The 22,512-nt window shown below is 53.1% G+C and overlaps 1 protein-coding gene and 1 long non-coding RNA gene across 3 annotated transcripts in view; one reads left to right on the plus strand and one right to left on the minus strand.

The window, feature by feature from the left end:
- The window catches only part of DAB2IP (DAB2 interacting protein), a 192,609-nt gene extending 170,539 nt beyond the window's left edge, over positions 1-22,070 (minus strand). The window contains exon 1 of one of the 2 annotated variants that reach the window (XM_055316001.1): positions 21,864-22,070. In XM_055316001.1, the coding sequence (XP_055171976.1) occupies positions 21,864-21,912 (49 nt within the window). In that variant the 5' untranslated portion in view covers positions 21,913-22,070. Of the gene's footprint in view, positions 1-1,026; positions 1,511-21,863 lie in introns of those variants that run through there. The other variant, XM_055315982.1, reaches the window with a different exon arrangement.
- On the plus strand, positions 229-6,572 carry LOC129503740 (uncharacterized). Its single transcript, XR_008663241.1, has 3 exons — positions 229-529; positions 791-868; positions 5,830-6,572. It is a non-coding gene; the product is annotated as an uncharacterized LOC129503740 (long non-coding RNA).
- Positions 22,071-22,512: the final 442 nt, after the last annotated feature.

Genomic DNA, 22,512 nt, shown 5'->3' on the forward strand with positions numbered 1-22,512 from the left:
GCTGCGGGGCTCCCCCGGCCACCGGCAGGCCCAGCCCGGCCAATCGCAGGCCCGGCCACCCGCAGCTCCGCCCGCGGGTCCGGGACTGAGCGGAGGCGGGGAGGGGAGGGGAGGGATGGGAGGGGAGGGGAGGGGAGGGGAGGGGCAGGGGCACACCTGTTTGGCCAATCCGCCGCACTACTACCACCTCGGCCCCGCCGCCGACTGCCGGACTGAGTGGGGCGACGCCCTCCGCTCTCGGCACGTGTCCCCAGTCCCATCTGGGCCCCGCCACATGCCTCCTTCCCCGTCCCGGACCCAGCCGGGTCGAGCGCGCCGCTGTCTCCGCCAGGCTGCGGAGGGCCACTGAGCTCCTGCCCCAGCCCCTAGGGTGTCAAAGACCAAAGCCCGACTTTGCCCTGGGGGCTATGGGGTACGAGTCGGAGGCGTCGACTGCCCCCCTGCTTGGCACACCCTCTTCCACTCTACACCTTCCTCTCCGACAAGCATTTTCGGGCGTCCGCGTCCTCCGGCCCCTTCAACTTCGCGGGTGAGCTTGCCTGGACCTCTGATCCCTGGATGGGACGCGGGCTGATGCTAGGTGCAGAGCTCTGCGACAGCACGGCAGGGTGAGGGCAGGTCACAGGGAAGGCACCTCCAGCCCTCCCACCGACATAGACCCTCCAGAACCCCATCTGGTTTGGGGCAAACTGCGCCAGAACGCCTGCAGGCGGCTGCAGCGGGTTCCCCAACGTCTCTTGAAGTCACCACAGATATTAAAGCTTGACGATTTTATTGTCCCATTTTCCAGAAAGGAAGACTGAGAGGCCAAAGGGAGGCGAACGCTTCTCAGTCGTGATGGGGAGACTGCGACTTTTCCAAACTAAAGGTGAGTTTGCGGAGCGTGCCTGGCTCCACTCCCTGAGCCCGATCCCCAGGTTCTCCCTCGCTCGGCACCCGCACCCCACTCCCACCCCTAGCCCTGCGGCGGCCCTGGGGTGGGGAACGAGGACGAGGCCCTAGTCAGTGCCGCCCGCCCTGCCTTACCTCGGCAGCAAAGCGTGTCCTTGCAGAGCGCGCCGGTCGGAGGCCCCAGCAGGGGCAGGGAGACCCAGGCGAGCGCGCGGGAGGCCGCCCCTCCGGCTCCCATCCCGGACGGCCTCGCCCGCTCCCCGGCCCCCCGGCCTTCCACCCTCCGCGCCACCTGTGGGGACAGCGCGGCGCCGGCGGCCTCCGCCGCCGCCTCGGGGGTGGGACCGGGACTCGGCCAGGCCCCGGGGTGGGGTGTCCGGGGCTCCCCGAGCTCCCGGGACTGTCGCGGCCCGGGCTCCAGGCGACCGAAGCCGGGCAGGGCGCTATTTTTAGCTAGAGCGGTTCTCCCAGTTGGACAGACAGAACCAGTTAATTTGGCCTCTCGGGAAGGGCCTGCACCCGGAGCTCCCCGGAAAGGCAGCCACAGCTCTGCTGAAAGCTGATCCTTTGCATTCCTGCCTTTCAAGGCGGGAGGGCGGGAGGACGCCTCCAATCCCTGGGAAGCCGGCGTCCTTTCTGAAGGCAGCCCTGGGCCCCAAGTGCACGCCCAGCATGGGGCTCTTTAAACTGCCGCTGAAACTCCACCTGCTCCCCTCTGGCTGACCCGAGGCTTCAGCCAGCTTCCCAGAAAATGCCCACCCTTCCTACTGGTCTCCAGCACTGAGAAGAGGCCTCCAGAAATGGGATCTGGGCCCAGCACCGACAGAAGCTGGCACCCTCCCATGATTCAGAAGCTACTTGTTGAAAGAAAGAAGAGTGAAACTCCTGTATCGGATGAGCCAGAGGGTCAAGTAGAGGTCTTCGGAGCCTGGGTAATGTGGGATGGATGGACAGGGTGGCTTCAAAATCTTGCAGAACCCCTAACCCAGCACCTTCTGACTGTGTGACCTTGGCAAGCCTTCTCACCCCTTGCCTCAGTTTCCTTTCTGCAGAAGGGAATCTGAGAAGCCCAAGAGATAGCATGTGAGAAAGCCTTCGCAAAAAAAAAAAAAAAAGCCTGATGGGCATGTTCGTGTCATGAGTGATGAAGGAATGCAAAGATGAAGAAGATGCTCAGGAAACCACTAGCTCCTCTAATTCAAGGAAAGAGGTGCTAAGGGCCTAAAGAGATGCAGCTACACTGTATGATACTAGCCCAAGGATAGATGAATAGGTCAGTAGACTAGAACAGAGGCTGCAAAAATAGACCACACATGTCTGGAAACTTGATAAGTGGCAAAAGTGGTGCTGCAAGTCACTGGGAAAAGGGTGGACTTTTCTTTATTTTTATTTTTAAGATTTTATTTATTTATTCATAAGACAGAGAGAGGCAGAGTCCTAGGCAGATGGAGGAGAAGCAGGCTCCATGCAGAAAGCCCAATGTGGGACTTGATCCCATGGTCCTGGATCATGCCCTGAGCCGAAGGCAGATGCTCAACCACTGAGCCACTCAGGCGTCCCAAGGGTGGACTTTTCTTTTCTTTTTTTTTTCTTTTTTTTTAAATAATAAATTTATTTCTTATTGGTGTTCAATTTGCCAACATACAATATAACACCCAGTGCTCATCCCGTCAAATGCCCACCTCAGTGCCCACCACCCAGTCACCCCCACCCCCCACCCACCTCCCCTTCCACCACCCCTAGTTCGTTTCCCAGAGTTAGGAGTCTTCCATGTTCTGTCTCCTCAAGGGTGGACTTTTCTATAAACAGTGCTTTTTTTAAAGAGTTATTGGATGTCCACGTTGGGGAAAAATGAGATGGAATCCCTACCTCACAACTTGCATTAAAAAAATTGATTCTAGGGGATCCCTGGGTGGCTCAGCAGTTTAGCGATCCTGGAGTCCTGGGATCGAGTCCCACGTCGGGCTCCTGGCATGGAGCCTGCTTCTCCCTCCTCCTGTGTCTCTGCCTCTCTCTCTCTCTCTCTCTCTCTATGTCTATCATAAATAAATAAATAAACAAATAAATCTTTAAATTAAAAAAAATTTGCTTCTAGTAGGGTTAAAGATTTAAACACAAAGAACTTGTGTAATAGGGAAAGATTTATTAAACATCCCCAAAGCACAAACCATTAAGGAAAAGATTGATACAGTTAATTAACATATAAAACTCAAGGCACTTGGGTTTGATCTCAGAGTCCTGAGATCAAGCGCCATAATGGGCTCACACTCAGCGCTGAGTCTGCTTGGAATTCTCTCCTTCTCCCTTTGCTCTTCCCCTCTACTTATGCACTCTAAGTAAATGACTAAATAAAATCTTTTTTTTTAAAAGTATAAGATTGGGACGCCTGGGTGGCTCAGTGGTTGAGCATCTGCCTTTGGCCCTGATCATGATCCCAGGGTCCTGGGATAGAGTCCCTAATTGGGGGCCTCCCTCAACACTGCAGGGAGCCTGCTTCTCTCTCTGCCTGTGTCTCTCTCTCTGTGTGTCTCTCATGAATAAATTTAATCTTTTTTAAAAAGTATAAAATTCCTGTCTGTCAGATGCCTGGGTGGCTCAGTCAGTTAAGCATCTGCCTTCAGCTCAGGTCATGATCCCAGAGTCCTAGGATCAAGTCCCAAATCACTCTCCCTGCTCAGCTGGGAGCCTGTCTCTCCCTCTCCCTCTGCCTGCCACTCTCCCTTGCTTGTGCTCTTGCTCGTGCTCTTTCTCTCTCTCAAATGAAGAAAGTTTTTTAAAAACTTTAAAAATTTTTTAAATTTAAAAAATAAAAGTTCTATCAAAAGAAGATACTTGGAACACAATATCCAAAACATACAAAGATCTCCTACTAATCAATTTTCAAGAGAAAATTGGTTAGGAACAGGCAATTTGAGGAAGGGAAATCATGAAAAAACACTCAGCCACACTCTTAATCAGGGAAACACAAAATAAAACCCCAGTGAAGTGCTATCGCACACCTGTGAGATTAGCAAAAAGCAAAGAGGAGGGCAGGGTGTTGATGAAGATGTAGCACATGAGGAGCTCTCATACACTGCTGGGGGAAGGCAAAATGGGTGCCACCACTCCGGAGAAGAATCTGACAGTATCTAGAAATGTTGAGAATGCATTACACACCCCAGTGACCCAGAGAACTCGGCTTCTGGGATAAACCTGGGGCTCACTCATTGCCACAGCATTTATCCTTGTAAAGAATCTGAAGCAGGGACGCCTGGATGGCTCAGCGGTTGAGCGTGTGCCTTTGGCTCAGGGCATGATCTTGGAGTCCCCAGATCAAGTCCCACATCGGGCTCCCCATCAGGAGCCTGCCTCTCCCTCTGCCTATGTCTCTGCCTCTCTCATGAATAAATAAATAAAATCTTAAAAAAGAATCTGAAGCAGCTTCCGTGTCCATCAGCAGAAGGCATAAAGGAATGCACATGTTTGGTAAAAGTCTGAAGAAATTCAGAAGAATGATAAATAATACCATTTAATGAAGTGTTTGCCTCTGGTGGGGACAGGTGAAGGATGCCAGGAAGGGGCTTCATCGATACTGGTAAGGTTTTATTTCTTGCCCTGGATCAAGGTCCCAGGTGTTTGTTTAATATTTCAGAACCTTTTTTAAAGATACAGAGCAAGCAGGGTAGTATAAAATATAAAATCCCCATAAAATGCAGTCCTGCTCTGAACTTCAGTGTCCTTATTTAAATAATATGACCATCATGTCTACGAAGTGCTCAGCACAAAGTGTGACTCATGGTGAAGTGCTCAGTAAAACTTGAGAACATGAATAGCCTGCTCCTCAGTCTCCCCTGGGATCCTTCATACCCTGGTCCCAGCCAGCTGAGATTCCCCCACTCTGTGCAACTGAATCTCCCCAGCCCCCCAACCTCCGTCACGTCTTCATGCCTTTGCACAAACTGTTTAGTCTCCCTAGAGTATTCATTCTCCCCCTCTTCTGTTATCCAACACTGGCATTTCAGCCCATGGAAAGCCCCTGGGAGGTCCTCAGCCACTCTCCCAGGCAGAGAGCTCTCACAGCATCCTCCCATCCCACTCTCTGGGTCTATCACCTTGTGGATTGTTGCACCTGGTTATCGATCTGTCTCCTCCCTGAGCAGGCCGGGAGCTCCTCCAGCCCACGAACCTTGTCTGAGCCACCATTGTAGCCTTACTACCCACGTAATGCTGGGCCTCAGGAAGGTCAGATGAATGAATAAAGGAGTGAGAGGACCCAAATACTCCGAGACAAGAAAGGGTCATGCCAAACTCTCAAAAGGAAACCAATCCCATTATACAGATTGCCTGGACTCATCAGATGTTCATGGGAGGTAATATGACCTTTGGGGTCAGACAGACCTGGGTTCACATCTAGGCTGAGCCATTTGCCAGCTGTGTGGCATAGGGCATACTGCTACATCCCTCTGAGCCCTAGTTTCTCTGTCTGCACAGCCAGGATGTGACTAGGGCTTATTGCAAGGGTATGAAGATACCCTTGTATGAAGATACAGTGAAGTAATAGAGGCAAAATGCATGCCCCCATTTTTGGGAAAGGGTAGCAATTATGTGAATATTGGCCAAGAGGAAGATATTTGCGGGGGAAGGTGGAAGAGACCCAACTGGGTTACCATGATAGAAGGAGGCTGGGAAAAAAAATGCCAGGGAGTGTTCTCCAACTCTGCACAACAGCAAGCGACTGCAAGTTGGCCCAGGAGGTGGGAGGGGCAGAAGTGTACTCCATGTTAGCGCTTCTCAGACTCCCTCCTCCTGTCCTTTGTGCTAGTCCTGGGTGAGGGGCTGCCTGGCATCTCAGAACCAGAGGCCCTCCTCCCTGTCTCTCCACGGCTGCTCTGGCCCCCTCCAATCTGTTCTCATACATAGCCCAGGGATCTCAATCTGGACTTGTCTTTTCCTTGCCAGCTTCCATCTGTAGGGGCAACGGAGCCTGCGGCACCCTCCCCAGGGACACATCTGAGGTGCTTTACCAAATGCATCATCTGCACTGTATATGCAAAATCCACATATGTCCACTTGCCAGGAGCTTCCATCAAGGCGACATACAGGATGGCAAATTGCTTATGGTCCATACTCTGGAAGATGAATTGACCAGTGTCACATGTGGTAGGAGCAAACACGTAAAGTCGGCCAGGCTCTCTGGTCACTGGAAAAGAACAGTGCTGTGTGCTTCATGGGCTCAGATGAGATTGTTTGATCTAATGTGCTGATCCAGATCACACTGGACAATGTCACATTATCCCGGTGACACGGACATTAGCTGCTGTTGGCACTTTGTCCCATGCAAATGGCCACTTAAGGTGGGAACCCTGCCTGGCTTAAGGCCTGCCATCTTGACGCTTCTCAGGGAGATCATCCATGGCCTCCTTGTTGCTAACACAGAAGGACAGTTCTCTGACTTCATTGCACCTGATGATGGCAGCGAGATTCAAAACCACATCAACAGATGCGTCATGTGATGAAGACCCAGGCCCACAGACACCTAGGGCAGGGGTGCCATGAATGGAAAAAGAGGACAGCACAAGGAGGTGCTCTGCTGCAGTGTGTGTGTGGGGGGGGGCAGTGAGGGTCACAGAGGATAAACTGCCGAGATGTGCAAACCTCACCCCAGCTCTGGGGCATTTGTGAATTAAATACTGCCTGAGAATGCAGCTGGAGTCGGCCTCTGTGAATGGAGGAAAGTCAGTGATGCTGAAGGGGACACTGGCTCTGATTCCCAGGGCAGCCCCATTCCAAGGGGCACAGCCCTGCCCGATGTCATCAGTCTGGACGCTGTGGTTCCAGCTCTGTGGTTTCTCTCACACCCCCTCTGCCGTCTGTGAATTCTCTGGTGTGTCCAGGCACGGAGGCTGGGCCAGGCTCTGTGCTTGGAGCCAGGAACACAGATAAACAGAGCATCCAGCGGCTCCCAGATGCAGGGGAAGAGAAGTCAACACCACCACTAGGGCCCAGGGTGCCCCCCTGTTCATGGACCCCAGGGCCCACAGGTGAGGAGCTCCCAGAGTGCTCACAATGAAGGGAGTTGGATGGTTTTGGGGGGCCTGACTCACCTGGGTTGGTGGGCTGCAGTGGTGGCTCTAGGAAATGGTTTAAGGAGATGACCTCCAAGCATGTCTTAAAGGAGCAGAGAGAGACGTTAGCCAGGTGAAGAGGGGATGACCCAGGCAAAAGCATGGCTGTGTTAAGGCGCCTGCCCAGCCTGCTCCGGGAATTCCAAACAAGCAGCTGTGAGAGAGGCAGTAGGAAAAGGAGTCTGGGCTAGGGACTGGGGGTCCCTGAGTGCCACGCCCAGGAGTTTGTAATGTTTGGGGGGGGGAGTGGTGGATGCTGGGACACGCAGCCCAGATCCCCGCTTCCAGAATGAAGGACTCACTCCCCCTGGTGTCAGAGGCTGCTGCAAAATGGCCCTCAGCTGTCAGTGCTCTCTGGGGATGGCCTCTGCTGGAGTAAACCACTGCATCTGAGGTGATACCCCTTCCCCAGGGTGTCCCACATCAGTGATGGATCACCCCAGGGCTGAGCCCCTTGACACAACTCAGGACAAGTCTGAAGGGCCAAGCCCTCCCCAGACCCCACGCAGGATGGGCGGACGCCAGCACTGTGACTGCATGGCAGTTCAGCTTCTCCTTCTGCCCCGTCTGGCTTCCCGCCCTTCCTGTCCACAGATGTTGAGCCCCAGAGCAGGCCCTGACGACCTCCTGGGCCCTAGCATATCTCTGAGCCAGCTGCCTGGGAAAGCCAACCTGTGACAGGAGCTCAGGAAGCACTTGCTCTGTGTCCCTGTGGTGGGAAGGAGGAACCCTAGGAGAGGGTGAGACTTTGCAGAAGCTAGTGAAAGAGGTGAGTGATATGGAAGCAGGCAGGCTCTCAGGAGGGGCAGAAAGGCTGGCTCATCCTGAGACAGAGCAGCAATTGGAGGCAATTGGGGGCGGGGATGGGGTCAGGAAATAGAGTGAGTCATGACCCTCACTTTTCTTTTTCTCATGCAGCTAGAAGGGAGGTTGGCTGCTCAGAGGAGGGATTGATATTAGATGTTAGATAGATTCTAGAATTACATAGGAAATTAATGACCAGACTGCGTGATAAATGTTGCCACAGCAGTAGTAAGAAGTACAGGACTTCAAAGGGTAGAAAGGAGTTTGCCAGGAGGCGTGCCCATAAGAGAAAGTCATACCAGGCAGAGGAAACAGCTGGTGCCCAGAACCCAGCTGGGCTAGGATCGCCAGATGAAATCCAAGATGTCCAATGAAATGTGAATTTCATATAAATGATGAATAATTTTTCAGTATAAGTCCATTTTACGTAATATTTGGCACACACTTATCCCAAACAATCATCTGTTACTTACTTCGTCCCCTTCTGACCCTGTTCCTGCCAGAAGCCCACTAGTGGGTCCCCCAAACTGCAGCCCAGGTGCTGCTCAGATTCCATGTTATCCCTCCCATTACCCAAACCTTCAGCTGTCATTGCAGGTCCTATACTGTCCAATCCTCGGCCACTCTTCCAACCCCATCTCCTCATCCTTAAAAACCCCCTTTAATCTCTGCCTCTGAGTGTTTTCCCTGCTATTTCCTCTGCCTCCCTACTCTACCCTCCCCATGTCCACTCCTCTAGGAGGCCTCCCAGATTTCCCTGGGAGGACAGAAGTAATCATCTCCACTGATTAGTAGCAGCAGCACCTTGGGCAAGTTATTTCACACTTCTGAGCCTCCGTTTCCTTGTCTTTGAAATGGGGATGATATCATCTCTGCCAGCCTGCCGAGAGTATGACAGACCATGTTCAGAAAGGACCATACACACTCTCAAACTTTGGCACATCCACCCGGGCTTGTGCCTAGATCGGTGCCTGACATCCAACAAGCACAAATACACATTAGCTGAATGGAACTGACTCAAAGTCCTGAGCTTTTATAGTTTAATTTGCTTCTTGGAATTGCCATCCCCAACAGTGGAACTTAAACAAATTTAATTTCCTATATTAAGATGATCTGAAAAGAGATAAATAATGAAGCCATTGCAATTCCGATTGCATAACAGGATTTTCCAACAGTCGACAACAGACCAAACCAGCTCCCCAGAAATGGCCCATTTCAGCACCAAACACGGCATGGGGCCTCTCTGGCTCAAACCTGGTAAAATATCCACCACACACACTTCTGTCTCAAGCCCTCCAAATCCCAGACCACAAAAGGTGATTTCTTATAACCATTAGCATAATTACCTGACTGCAATGCTATAGAGAAGTGATTAGATGAGCCTGTGATTTCTGCACAGTTATTTGTCTCAAGTAAGTCACCTGAAGTTCATCTGCCGTCAGGATTCATGGCTGCATTCTGTAATCGTAGGGAATTATTTTGCTAATAACAGAGGTACCTTGATCTAATTTAGTTTTAATGCCAGGAGGTGCCCTCCCAGAATAATCAGCTCCAAGGAAATTCCAATTTCCAGCTTTGTTACATGTTCTGGAGAGAAGATTCAATTCAAAGAGGCTGAAGTTACTTCTTTATCACCCAAAGTCATCTAGGGGCAAAATGGAATCCTACCTCTACATGTTCGCAGAAAAATGCAGGGAGAGTCAAGCCACAGGGAGTGGGTGGCAGGGAGGTCCCAGCCAAGAGCAACAATTGGAGGCTACCACTAATGGGTGAGGACCGCAAGGCATTCCCTGGGAGAACCCTAATTTTTCTTGCATTCATTCTTTTATTCCATTTCTGGTCTCTCTCCCCTGCAAGACCTGGTCTTTGCTGTTATTTGAATACGAATATTGATAGCAAACCCTACACAGCCCTGTTCTGGGTACTTCATGCATATTAACATTACTTCCTGTGAGACGGAGAGGGAGGGGGTACAACTACTATCCCCATTTTACAGATGGGAAAGCCGAGGCAGAAAGGTTAAGAAACTTGCCTGAAGTCACACAGTGAGTAAGGGGCATCGCTGGGTTTTGAACCTTAGACTGTGAACTTCCTCAAGTTCATATACAATAAGGAAAAATTCTGAGCCCACCAGGAATTGTTAACTCCATTCTGGGTTTTCGTGCACCCCTCACAACTCTGGTGCCATTTTATTGAGGAAGACACTGAGTCTCAAGAGGTGGTTAATTTGGTCAAGGTCAAGTGAGTCAGTAGAGAAGCTGAGGCGTCACCCCTGAGACTCTGATTCTGTACCTACCGCTGCTTTGGCTGAAGCCAGGAAGTCCACGCAGTGTCTCTGAACAGCTTTGGAAACGGGCTGGGTCAAATGCAATTAAACTAAGTGCACAGTGATAGGCCACTCAGCTCTGCTCTTCCATTTCCACTCTAGAGCTCTTCCTTTTTCACATCCCCACCCGGCACCCCAGAAACCAAGGGTCCTTTGCTGTCACTCAGGATTACCAAATAAAACCTACTTTCAGATTCCTAGTCATATGCTCACATTTCAGCTTTCAGCAGGGGGCCCATGTGTTCCAACAGGAAGGGCGGGATGTGGCTCCACCATCCCACTCCTCTCTAGACCTTGGCCTTCCTGTCTATTCCAGGAGGTGGGTTCTTTTTAAGTGAATGGAGATACAGAACCCTTGTTTCAAATGAAAAATATTTAGATGCAAGCAAGCTGCTCTGGGCAGAGCTAGGTTAGGCCAAGGGCAGGGAGTCTTTCTTATTTGGCAACCTTTTGGCATCTCCGTGGGACCCTAGGACTCTTCCAACAGTTGGGAAACCACTGGCCTGGACAGAGTCTGCTGACTCTTAGAGTTCGTGGGGCCAAGGAATCTGAGCTCCACTGATAGTTGGTGATACCTGAGGTGCAGGGTACACCGCTAAATGCCTGCCTGGGTCTCCCCTTCTCCAGAATACCTGCCCTGCCTGGTTAGGGGAATCAAGAGCCAAATCCAGGAAGGGCACATCAGCAAGGCCAGGTTATGCCCAAGGCCCTGCCTTGGGAAGGGATGAGCTGCCCAGGAGCGTGCCCACGGAGAAATGATATCTGCCTCTCTGCACAGGCCTATGGGTCTAGCTCATCCAAGCATACTCACCGGGCACCGTGAGGAGAAGCAACCCCCTTCCCACTGCTGCCAACTTGTTTTCTCTCTCGTCTTCTCCTTTCTCTAAAAACATAGTTTTGTTAATCCTTCCCTCTTTCTCCTTCTTTCTAAAATGCTTGGCTTCCTGGTTTTTTTTTTTGATAAATTAATTTTTATTGGTGTTCAATTTACCGACATACAGAATAACACCCAGTGCTCATCCCGTCGAGTGCCCCCCTCAGTGCCCGTCACCCATTCACCCCCACCCCCCGCCCTCCTCCCCTTCCACCACCCCTAGTTCATTTCCCAGAGTCAGGAGTCTTTATGTTCTGTCTCCCTTTCTGATATTTCTCACTCATTTCTTCTCCCTTCCCTTATATTCCCTTTCACTATTATTCATATTCCCCAAATGAATGAGAACATACACTGTTTGTCCTTCTCCAATTGACTTACTTCACTCAGCATAACACCCTCCAGTTCCATCCACGTTGAAGCAAATGGTGGGTATTTGTCGTTTCTGATGGCTGAGGAATATTCCATTGTATACATAAACCACATCTTCTTTATCCATTCATCTTTCGATGGACACCGAGGCTCCTTCCACAGTTTGGCTATTGTGGACATGGCTGCTAAAAACATCGGGGTGCAGGTGTCCCAGCATTTCATTGCATCTGAATCTTTGGGGTAAATCCCCAACAGTGCAATATTTGGGTCGTAGGGCAGGTCTATTTTTAACTCTTTGAGGAACCTCCACACAGTTTTCCAGAGTGGCTGCACCAGTTCACATTCCCACCAACATGCAAGAGGGTTCCCCTTTCTCCACATCCTCTGCTTGGCTTCCTGTTATAGGCTGCAGGGGTGCCACCCCAGGACACAGACTCCACAGATGTGTCCTGGAGCAATCTGCTCACAGTCACCAGGCACTGACTCCTGGAGGCTGGGAATGCCTCCTGGAGGCTGTGGTCAGCACAGGCCACCAATGCATGTGTAGGAGTTAGTCCAGTTTGGGGGCATTGCATTGGGACGAGGTGGGTAGTGGAAGGGGAGGTGGGCAGCGGGATGGGATGACTGGGTGACGGGCACTAAGGGGGGCACTTGACAGGATGACCACTGGGTGTTATACTATATATTGGCAAATTGAACCCCAATAAATAAGTATATATATTAATATTTTATATATATATTTAAATCACCATACATGTCTGTGCCTCAGTTTCCTCCATTGTAAAATGAATTCTCCCTAGAGTTCCACGTGCTGCGCAGTGTCCGTCCCTCTCCCTGCTCCCTGTCTGCCTGGTTTATCCCATCGAGGTGCGCCTGCAAAGCCATCTACCCTTGTAGCCAAGAGGAGGAGAACGAGTTGCCCTCCTACTTCCCCCTAGAAGCTGAGCTTGATTGGGCTGCCAAGGACTTTAGGGAATGGAGCCCTCTGAAGCCATAGCACTGGGAACCAGAGGCTGAGCGGGCCTGACTGAAGGGCCAACCCAGGAGTGTGACCGCACTCTTGGCTCCTGGCCTTGTTGGCCTCCCCTCTCAGCTTCCCAGTCCCTGTCTAGGCTCAGCTTCTCTGGCAGCGGAGACTCTGACCTCCCACAGGTGGGCAGCCACCCGGACTTGGGTGAAGTGGCACAGGAAAGGGGGCACTGTGCTGAGCAGAGGTGTGTTTGGGGGGTCTTGGGAATTCTGGGGAGACAGCACAGAAGCAGACTCATAAGCACAGAGAACAAACTGGTGGTTTTAGGGAGTCTGGGGGGAGAAGTGAAAGAGGTGAGGGATCCTCAGAGGTGCAGACTCCCAGTTATCAAAGACACAAGTCACAGGGACGAAAAGTGTAGTGTGGAGAATATAGTCAAGAGTGTCGTGATTGTTTTGCTCCGTGACAGATGGTAGGTACGCTTCTCATGGTGAGCATTTTGTAATGTATGTAATTGTTGAATTGCTATGTTATACACCTGAAACCAATATAACATTGTACGTCAACTTCAGCTAGAGAGAGAGAGAGATATGGAGAAAGAGAGAGAGAGACTGAGGGGGGCCCTGTCCATCCCCTCCAAGCTACCTGAGGCCCAGGCTGGGGGAAGAGCCCCAGAAGAGAGAGCACAACCACCCCTCCTCGCCTACCACAGAGCTGGCCAGAGAAAAGACTAAAGGCTCTCCAAGCAGACACTTTCTCAGGCACCCCAGCTTCTGGGCCATGGAGCCGGCACGGCACAGCCATTGATTGGGTCAAAGAGGGGCCTCACCTCTCTATCTTCTGCCCCCTATCTCTGGGAGGCTACCTGGAGGGAAAGCAAGGACAGACCTGGGCCAGGCCCCAGACGGCTCCTGAGTAGGGCCCTGAATGCAAACCACCCCCCCACCCCTGCTTCAGCATCAGCTCCGGAAGCCAGAACCCACCTACCCACCCTCCCAACCTCTCTGGCCACCTTCTGGTTCAGCCTCATGCAGGGGCTCCCTCCCTCCACTGCACTGATACTAGCAGCCGCCCCCCACTCCATCACTAGCAAAGGCAAGTGAGGTCCTTTAGTGGATATCTGGGTCAAGGAAGAGAGAGTCTAGGGCAGAAGTGGGGTGGGGCCCCAGGGAGAGGCACCCCCAGCTGCCATTTCAGGAACTGTGTGACCCTGAGCTGGCTTTTCTGGAGCACAGACCCACTTGTTCTGATGCAGAGTCGGTGCAACCTCAGGGTAGGCAGGTGGGACCCCCATAGCCAGCGAAGACAGAGACCCCCTGGAGGGCACTCTCCTACTCACACGTGCTCATGCCTCCGCATGCATTCATGTGTGTGTGCACACACACTCAGGCACACTGGGATGTAGGTCACTGGCTGGTGTGCCTCCAGCCGGGGGTTATAAGGATCCAGCCATCCGCCCACGCTTCCAGATTGGACAGAAATGCACCCCTCCCTCTTCCTGCCTCTCCCCTCAGCTCCCCTGCGTCGGTCTGACCCGAAGCCTCCCTGGCTTCTGTTTGGTTTTCCCTAGAATCCCACTGGCAGAGGCTGCTGGGAACCAACCCTGTCCAGGGAGGGGCAGAGGCTGCTGGGAACCAACCCTGTCCAGGGAGGGGCAGCGTTCTTGGGCCGCGTGGCTTTTTTTCTGTGTGTGTGTGGGTCCCTGTGCAGGATATTGTAGAGGCTACAAGAGACAGAGGGATGAGACCCCCACCTTGAGGACTTCGAAGGCATAGCTCGTGGAATGCCTTAGGACTAGATGAGGTAATGGCGGAGAAGGTACAATCAAGGAGAAAACAGAGCAGCTTCAGCTAGGCTGACCAGGGCTGGCATCCTGGGGGAGGTGGCGGGACCTTGGCTGGCCAGTGAGTAAGGTTGCAAAGAGCCTAGGACAGGGAGTGGCACTTACACAGCAGGGAAGACCCCGGACACTCCTGTCCTCCATTCTAGAGCTGGGGCCTCTCCAGAGGTTACATCTGGAAGGACCACCATAGACTCTTCTACAGAAAACTCCCAGACGGTTCCACAGGATTTTCAGACACAGCAAGCCCAGGACATCACTCCCACTCGGAATCTACTCTTCCACTCATGTCCCCCACTCAGTGTGGACACCAACACTCCTGCCACACAGGCCAAAGGCAAAGTCATCCTGACTTCTTTCTTCACCCTTCCCCTCTCAGCCTCCAAGTTTTCAGTCTGGCTCATGAAACAGCTCATGGCCCAGAGGTGAAGACAAGCAGGAAAGCAAATGAACTGTACCCATCACTGTGTAACAGGATAGCGGGAAGCTCAGGGTGTCTGTGACCTCCAACAAGGTAGTCAGGGAAGGCTTCCTGGAGGAAGTGACACCTGAGCTGAGATCTCAGGATGAGCAGGAGTGACCAGTTTGGGGGAGAAGTAGTAGGGAGAGCTATGTTACAAGAGTGATCCAGGCAGGGGGCAAAGGTAAGGGGGGAGAAGAAGGACAGCACATCTGTGGCAGAGATGAATTCATGGAGGTGGGGTGGGGAGAAAGAAAGGGGTGTGGCTGGAGACAAGGGCAGAGGCCCCATCCTGGGGTCAGATGGTGGACTTCCTAGAAGCTGTGTAAGTGAGTTTGCACTTTATCCTGCTGCACTGAGGGGGTCCCCTTGGCTTTCCACAGAGGATGAGTTTGGGGCACGGACTGAGATGGGGAGACCCAGGAGGGGGTGAGACAGCCCTCTAGGAGTCCAAGGTGGGCCTGGCCTGAGGTGGGGCTGTGGGCCGGAGCTAGGGCAGATCTCAGGACCTACTTAGGAGGTGGAATGGACCTTGAGTTGTTCTCAGTTCGTTCCCTCTCAGGGCCTTCATCTTACCATCATGTAATGGGGGATGAACAGGAGGCCCCCACAAAGACCCTCTCCCTTGGGGCCATCTCCTGCCTGCTTCAGCCTCCTGGGGCTTCTGGAAGTGACCTTCTGGGAGGAGCCCTAGCTGGGGTGTGGAGGGCATGGCTTCAGAAAGCCCGGGATGATGTCAGCTGGACATTTCCATCCAGCAGAAGGAGACTCCACACCAGCTCCCAGCAGGAGGGCCAGCGGGAGGCAGTAGTCATCCAGGGCAACCTAACAAGGAATGACTGCTGGTGTGGTCCTCTCAAGAGTGGGAACTGTGGGAGGTGGCTACTACTGTCGCTACCCCTCTGATGAGGAGATAAAGACCCAGAGAGCCAAGTAGTCCAGAACAGAAGCCAAGGCCTGGTCCATGCACGCCTAGTGCAATTCAGGAGGGAGAGGGCAGGGAATCATGTCTTTGCTTTCTAAACAATAGGAGCTCCTGAAGGAGCTCCTCCCTCCTCCCACCAGGAGCCTCTCTCCCTGGGGGACACCAGCTCCTTTCTCCTGAGCTTTCTCCTGGCTCTGCCTGGCCCACTCTAGACACGAGGCTGTCCTCCGTGGCCCCCTCCCCAGACCCCACATCTTAGCTTACTTGTGTGGCTACCTGGTCAGGCTTGGGCGCATAAATGATTTAAGCCCCTCCTGTCCATCCTCATTGTTCTTCTTTATTGACTATTCCTCCTGATTTAGCCTCTTCCCAGAGTCCCGTGGGGCAACGGGGCAAGAAGGGGAGGGCTCCATCCCTCATGTACCCGCCCAGCTGGGCTGGGTCAGAGGCCCAGGCATGGCTGGCCAGCCGAACGGAAGCATTCCAGGGCACAGGAAGGGCATTTGAGGCCAGAGTCCCCAAGGAACAGCCCAGAGTGGTGTACAAAAGCACAGGAGTCTTGGAGTCCAGGGTTTGAATTTTGAGTGCCCCCCCCCCAGAGCTTGTGGCTTGGAGCCCCTCTAAGCCTCGATTTCTCGTGCAAGCAGTGGGATTGTTCCTCCCTCTGTGAGGAGCCAGCGACTCCATGTGGAAACAGCACGGAGCTGGTACATACAAAGTGAACGGGGTCCCCCTCCTCTGCCTCTCTGGTCTCATTGGCTCACCTGTGAAAGGGCCATAGGTAGGAGTGTGGCTTCTCCTGTACCTTGGGTGGCCAGCAGGCCCAGGGCAGAGCCCCAGAACAAGATGGAAGGAATCTGGGTTCAGCACTCTTTCCCCAGCCCATGTAGGTCAGGCTGGCATCATGAGCTCCATTCCACAGACAGGGAAACTACAGCTTGCTGAGGGCCCAGGTCTATGCCCAGCTCCTGTTGAGTTGCTTGAGTGGCAGAGCCAGGAAGAAGCCCAGGTTCTTGTCCCTGAGAGGTAGGCCAGGCCTGAGCACCCTCCCAATGATCCACCCACACAGACACGGCCTCAGAGGAGGCCCTAGTGGGCATTGGTTAAAAGCATGTGCTCTAGGGCAGCCCCAGTGGCGCAGCGGTTTAGTGCTGCCTGCAGCCCGGGGTGTGATCCTGGAGACCAGGGATCGAGTCCCACGTCGGGCTCCCTGCATGGAGCCTGCTTCTCCCTCTGCCTGTGTCTCTGCCTCTCTTTCGCTCTCTCTGAATAAATAAATAAATAAATCTTTAAAAAAAAAAAAAAAAGCATGTGCTCTAGGGTGGGACAAACCTACATGACCCTTAGCTCTGCCATTCACTGGCTGTGTGACTTTGGGTGAGTCATTCAGCGTTTCTGAGCTTATTTCCCCATCTCTAACATGAGAATGCTAACATCAACCCCACAGGGTGCTGGGAAGGGGAAGCCAGAGGATGAAAGTGAGGTGCATGGCCAGGCATACAGCTGTTCTTTTATGGTTCTTGTCTATCTGTCACCAGCTGAGGCAAACATCTTCAGTTCCTCCTCTCATGGGAAGGGCCAGGGAGTGGTAGTATCAGACCCCTGACAGTTTCTAGCCCAAAATAGCTTTCTCTTTACATTGACCCTGTCCCACTGCAGCTGTTTCTGCTTGCCATTCCCAGCTGAGCTACTATCACCCTGGGTTGTGGCTCCTCCTGCATTGGGCTCGTCCCTAGAGCGGTGCCAACAGACCCTCCCAGGGGGAGGCAGGATTTTCCCTGGGCAAGTGAAGGGACCTCCAGGTGGCAGCTCTGGCATAGTGACTCGGCTCTCAGACTGTGCCACAAAATCAAAGTCCTGGGCTCTGGAGCAAGCTGAGTTCAAGTCACCCACCTCCCTGTGTGATCTTGGCCATCACTTAACTCAGCCTTAGTTTCCTTATCTGGAAAATGGTGCTAACAGCAACCTACCATATCTGTCATGAGGATTTGAAGACAAAGTCCATACAGGACCTTGAATGGAATCTCCCTTGGGAAAGGACTCAATGAATAAGGCTGGTCGTTGTGCCTGCAGCACTGGGAGATTTATAAAATCACCCCCTATCTGGGGCGCCACCCAGGCCCAGCTCCCTCTGTGAATCACCAGCCCCCCAACAGGTGCCTGGTCTCATGACACTCTGCCTTGTCACCCCTCTGAGCCCCGAGAAAGCCAGGGAGGTGACCAGGGCCCAGCTGAGTCTGCCCATTTGTCAGACAAAGAAGTGGAGCCTGAGCGAAGAGCAGAGGCCTGGTCCTGGCATCTGATGGCAAAGGGAGTCAGAATGAGGCTCAGGCCACAGGGCGGGCAGTGGGTGCCAAGTGCTGAGTCTGATTTAGAACCTTAGAAGGTCAGAGCTGGAACATCCAGGGGTACGGAGTATAAATAGTGGCTAGGGAAATAAGTAAGCCCAGAGATGGGGAGGGTGATGCCTGAGGGCACGGAGCAAGGCAAGGGCAGGATCCAACTGGTGCCATTCACTTGTTCGTTTATTCATTCATTCATACAGTGAATACAGTGCACTAGACACAGCCCTTGCTCTCAAGGATTTCTTGGCTTTAAATGGGAGTCAGATTAGTGACCAGGCAATAAAAACATGTCCCTGTTGAGGAGCACCAAGATGTACTGCCATGATGGGTGGGAGGCCGCATCTGCAAAGTGGGGGCGTGGCAAGGCGATGAGAGAATCTGAAGAGAGAATGTTCTACAGGGTATTTGCTTCCTGGTCAGCCCACAGTCAGCTCTCCCTTCTGTTTTCTTCCTCAGTTGATGGCAATTGGGAAGGAAGTGCTTCTCTGAGCTGGACTTGTCATGCAGCTGAGGGGCCCTCTCTAGAGGGAGTCAGTCAGATCTTGTCTGACCCTTGCCCCAATTTATACACGGGGAAACTGAGGCCCATCCATGAAGGGCCTGCTTCTCTTTGCCTTCCTGCTTCTGATTGTTGAGTAAAGAAACCCCTGCTCCTGTGTTTGCCACTCCCCCAGTTGTGTCAGCCCTCACTGGCCTAATGGAAGGGTCTCTCACTTCAGGACCACCCGATAGGGCACTGCTCAGCCCTGTCTGCAAAGACACCCTCAATATGGCTCAGGCTTCCAGAACATTCGTGTCAGTGGTTGGGATGTGGTCAAACCCCTTTCTGCCCCTAAGCACCAGGTGAATGGACTCAAAGCTCAGATGGAAGAAGAGAATCTTGCTTGCCTTGAGGCCCTTGGGGCCCAGAGCCCCACTCCCAGCTGTGTCTCTCTCAACCCTGTACCCACTGAAGTTCCCAAGTCCCTCAAGGAGCTCAGCTTGTCAACCCTGACCTAAAGCACCACTCTCCTTGGAAGTGCTGGAGAACCATCAGAAGTTTCTCCAGCCTTTGCACCTGCTGTCCCATCTGCCTGGAATGCCTTTCCTCACCTCTTTGCCTGGGCCAACGGTATTTGTTCACTCACTCATTCAACAAGTATGTACTGGATGCTTACTCTGCGCTAGGCAGAGAGCTATGCTCTGGGGATAACAGCTGTCTGAGAGCTCAGAAACTGGGGGACATGTAGAGTTTAAGCACACACACACACACACACACACACACACACACACACAATAATGTCCAGTGCTATAGGAACAGGCTCCATAAAGGAAAAGAGAAATTAAGAATGAGATCTCATTTGATGGATTGAAGGATCATGGTCCAGGGAAGGCTCCTCTGAGGAGGTGACTTTTCAGTTGAGTTTGGGAACTGGAGGAAGAGGAGGATGAGTTAGCTTAGTGATGAATAAGAGGAAGAAAGTGTGTTCCAAGCAAAGGAAACAGCATGTGAAAAGGCCCTGGGCTGATAACTAGTTTGGTGAGTGTGAGGAAGTTCAGATCTGTAGGACTGGAGCCTACAGAGTGAGGGAGGGAGGGAGAAAGAGTCAGGTCATGCAGGGAGGCAGAAGCAGCAGACCTTGTCAAGGGACCATGTGGATAGCAGGAAAAAGAAAGTATCTAAGAGAAGGAACCGAAGAAAAGACTAAGAAATAGGCAGGAAAAAATCAGGAAAGTCACCTATCCCAGAAGGCAGATGATGAAAGGGTTTCATGAAGTCATCAACTTCTTTAGTGGAGGAGTCATCTCCCCCAGGAAGCCTTCCTGGACTTCATGTGTGGGGTTAGAGGTTCCATGGTGCCTTGGCCTCCCCCATCAGAGTGCTTTGCTCTCTCCCAGCCTAGCCTGGAAATGTCACGAAGCTGTAGAGACAAGATTGCACTTATCTTCCCAACGCCAAAACTTAGTACAGGACCTGAAAGTAGCTTTGGTGAAATGAATGAACACAGAAAGGAAGTGACTCTGTGTCCATAGTTTTCCTCACTGGCCTTGTTCCAGAGCCCCTTCAGCTCTGGACTTCCCAGGCATGCTGGAGCCAGACCCCTCTGGGCTGCAGCTGGGGTTCACATGGAGAGCCTGGGCTAGCCTCCATTCCTGCCTGACCCCTTCCTAAGGCTCCCTCCATCCCTTTGCCTCTTCCTCTTGGCTCCTAGGCACAATACTGCCTGACAAGCTTCCAGAAGACCAGCCACAGGCAAAGACAAGGTGCTGACTCCACAGTGAATGGCCTCAGTTCCCTGGGTACAAGCCTTGCCCTGCCCTGGGTGGCTGCTAGCAAAGCAGGAAATAGTAAGTCAGGGCCCTGGGTTCCAGGCGGGGAGATGCAGTCCTGGGGGATCTGGAGCCTCACCTGGCCATGGGCTGGTCTCCCAGAGAACGGTCCGTGCCCTCTGCGGAGTATCACCCAGGCATTGCCATGCCAAGTTTCAGGTGAGTGCTTCTAGGGGGTAAGCGGGCCTGTCCCACATCTCAGATTGTCTGCCGCCCCTTCCCTGGAGAACTCGTCACTCACCCCAGCCTCATATCATTTGTCCGTCTCCCATCTGAGGCTGGGAGCTCTTCCAGGGCAGAGGCCTCTCATCACCCCGGCCTCTCCCTCCTTGCCTTCCTCCCTCTTTCTCTTTTTCCTCCCTCCATTCAACAAGCATAAACTACTTCTTAAGCTTGAGCTGTTTGTTTCTGAACCTCTGACCCTGGCACACAGCTGAGCACGTAGGGGTCACATGGCATGCATCCACTGGCCACCCAACTGCCCAAAGGTGCCAGGCTTGTGGGTTGGGCCTTGCCAAACTCCCTGCAGGATTGCAGCTCCCAACATGACAAAGGTCCCCTCTCCCTGGAAAGAGCCAAGCTGCTGCAGGAGGAAGGAAATTTGGCCTAGAACCTGTCTCAGAGGCCAGGCCTGGCTGGAGGCTCAGGGGGTGGGAGTGGGGATCAGAGGGAGAATTCAGCCTTCTTTGCAGAAACTATGGTCCCGGGAGGACCTGAGCCCCCAAAAGTCTGCTCTAAGCTGGAGTGAGGCTGTCACTCAACTACCCCCTTTTTGGCTCAACTACCCCCTTTTTGGTCTTCTCCCTGCTGCACCCTAAAATCTGTTACCCCTCACACCATGCCTCAGTCCCTCAGGCACCCTCGCCTCCTGCTTTTCTCACGTGCACGTTGCCCAGAGACAGCCAGAATGCACTGGCATGCCAGCCAAGATGAAGCTCCCTGGCCAGGCTGAGCAGTAGGGGCTTCATTTACCTGTGCCCCTGGAGCTCCAAGCCCACAGAACCTGCCCCTTCCAGGCCATCCTTGGTCCTCCAAGTCCTGTCCCAGGCTCTCAGTGAGAGCTCCTATCCCTGGCAACTGCCCCCCAAAATCTTCTCCATGGTTTCCAGCTACCCTGGGGTCTGCGGCAGGGGCGGTGGGGGCAGCTCCCTGGTGGTAGCCCCAGGGCCCTACAAAGCGGGGTGTGTTTTCAGCCTGGCTTTAATTACAGGGTACATTCTTGATGCCTGGTCCATCTATATTTATCTGCAGGATCTCACTAATTAAATTCTCCACAGCACCCAGCAGGCTTGGGGACAGGAGGGAGGCAGACAGGCAGGAGGCTGAGAACTTCCTTCCTTTCCTTCTTGGCCAAGAGCAAAACAGAGGCAGCCTAAACTCCCTCTCCCTCCCCTGACCCTACTCAAGTCCAGATTCCAAGGGGCTGCCCCCAGCTCTGCACCGGGGTGGAGGGGCACCCTTCCCCTGTGCTCCCTAAGCCTAGGCACCCATGACGACACATAGGCCCCAAGATCAGACAGTGCCCAGCCGCCTGCCGGCCTCCCCCATCAACTCAGTTTCCTGCAGCAAGCAGAGAAAAGTCTGCTGAGCAACCAGCGGCTGAATCCCCAACTCTGCCACTTGGCAGAGGCCAGGGCCCTCTTACCGTAGGAGTCGTAGGAGTCGTCTTGGTCCAGGAGGGAGTCCGGCTCCATGGCGAACGGGCCCCCAGCCCCTGGCCCCACCTGATTTATGAACCAAGGCTGTCTCCATGAGCGTCTGGGTTTCTCCTTTTGTATTCCATCTGGCGGCTTTTCCAACTAGATGACTGGGTATTCCTGCAAGCAGGCCCCTCTCCAGCCCTCGCCTTCATACAGTACATTTAAAGTAGCAGTAACCTCTTTTTCCTCCCCCCGCAGCCGGGCTGGAAACATTAGAAGGGACCGAGGCAGAGAGATGTCTAAAATAGGAAGACGCCGGGACAATTGGCCTGGCTGCCGGCAATGCTGGCTGCGGGGATCTGGCTGGGCTGTGCAGATGGAACAGCTAAGAGGTAAGGCTGAGCTGGGGCTTAGCCTCTGGAAGCTCGCTCTGGGGACCCCGGTCTGTGGGGAGGGGGGCAGGCTGATCCACCTGTGGGCGGGGCTGGGGGTCAGCTCTGTTCACAACCCAACACCCAAACCCCAGGGGCTTCTCCCGGGCCCTGCTGGAACCTCCCACTCAGATCTGTTCTACAGACATTTCCTGCAGTGTGGGGGATGCAGAACTGACTCATCCATCCATTCAGTTAGTCATTAACTTTTTTCTGAGCATCT

The sequence above is a fragment of the Nyctereutes procyonoides genome, unplaced genomic scaffold (assembly GCF_905146905.1).
Source record: "Nyctereutes procyonoides isolate TBG_1078 unplaced genomic scaffold, NYPRO_anot_genome, whole genome shotgun sequence".
Taxonomy (NCBI): domain Eukaryota; kingdom Metazoa; phylum Chordata; class Mammalia; order Carnivora; family Canidae; genus Nyctereutes; species Nyctereutes procyonoides.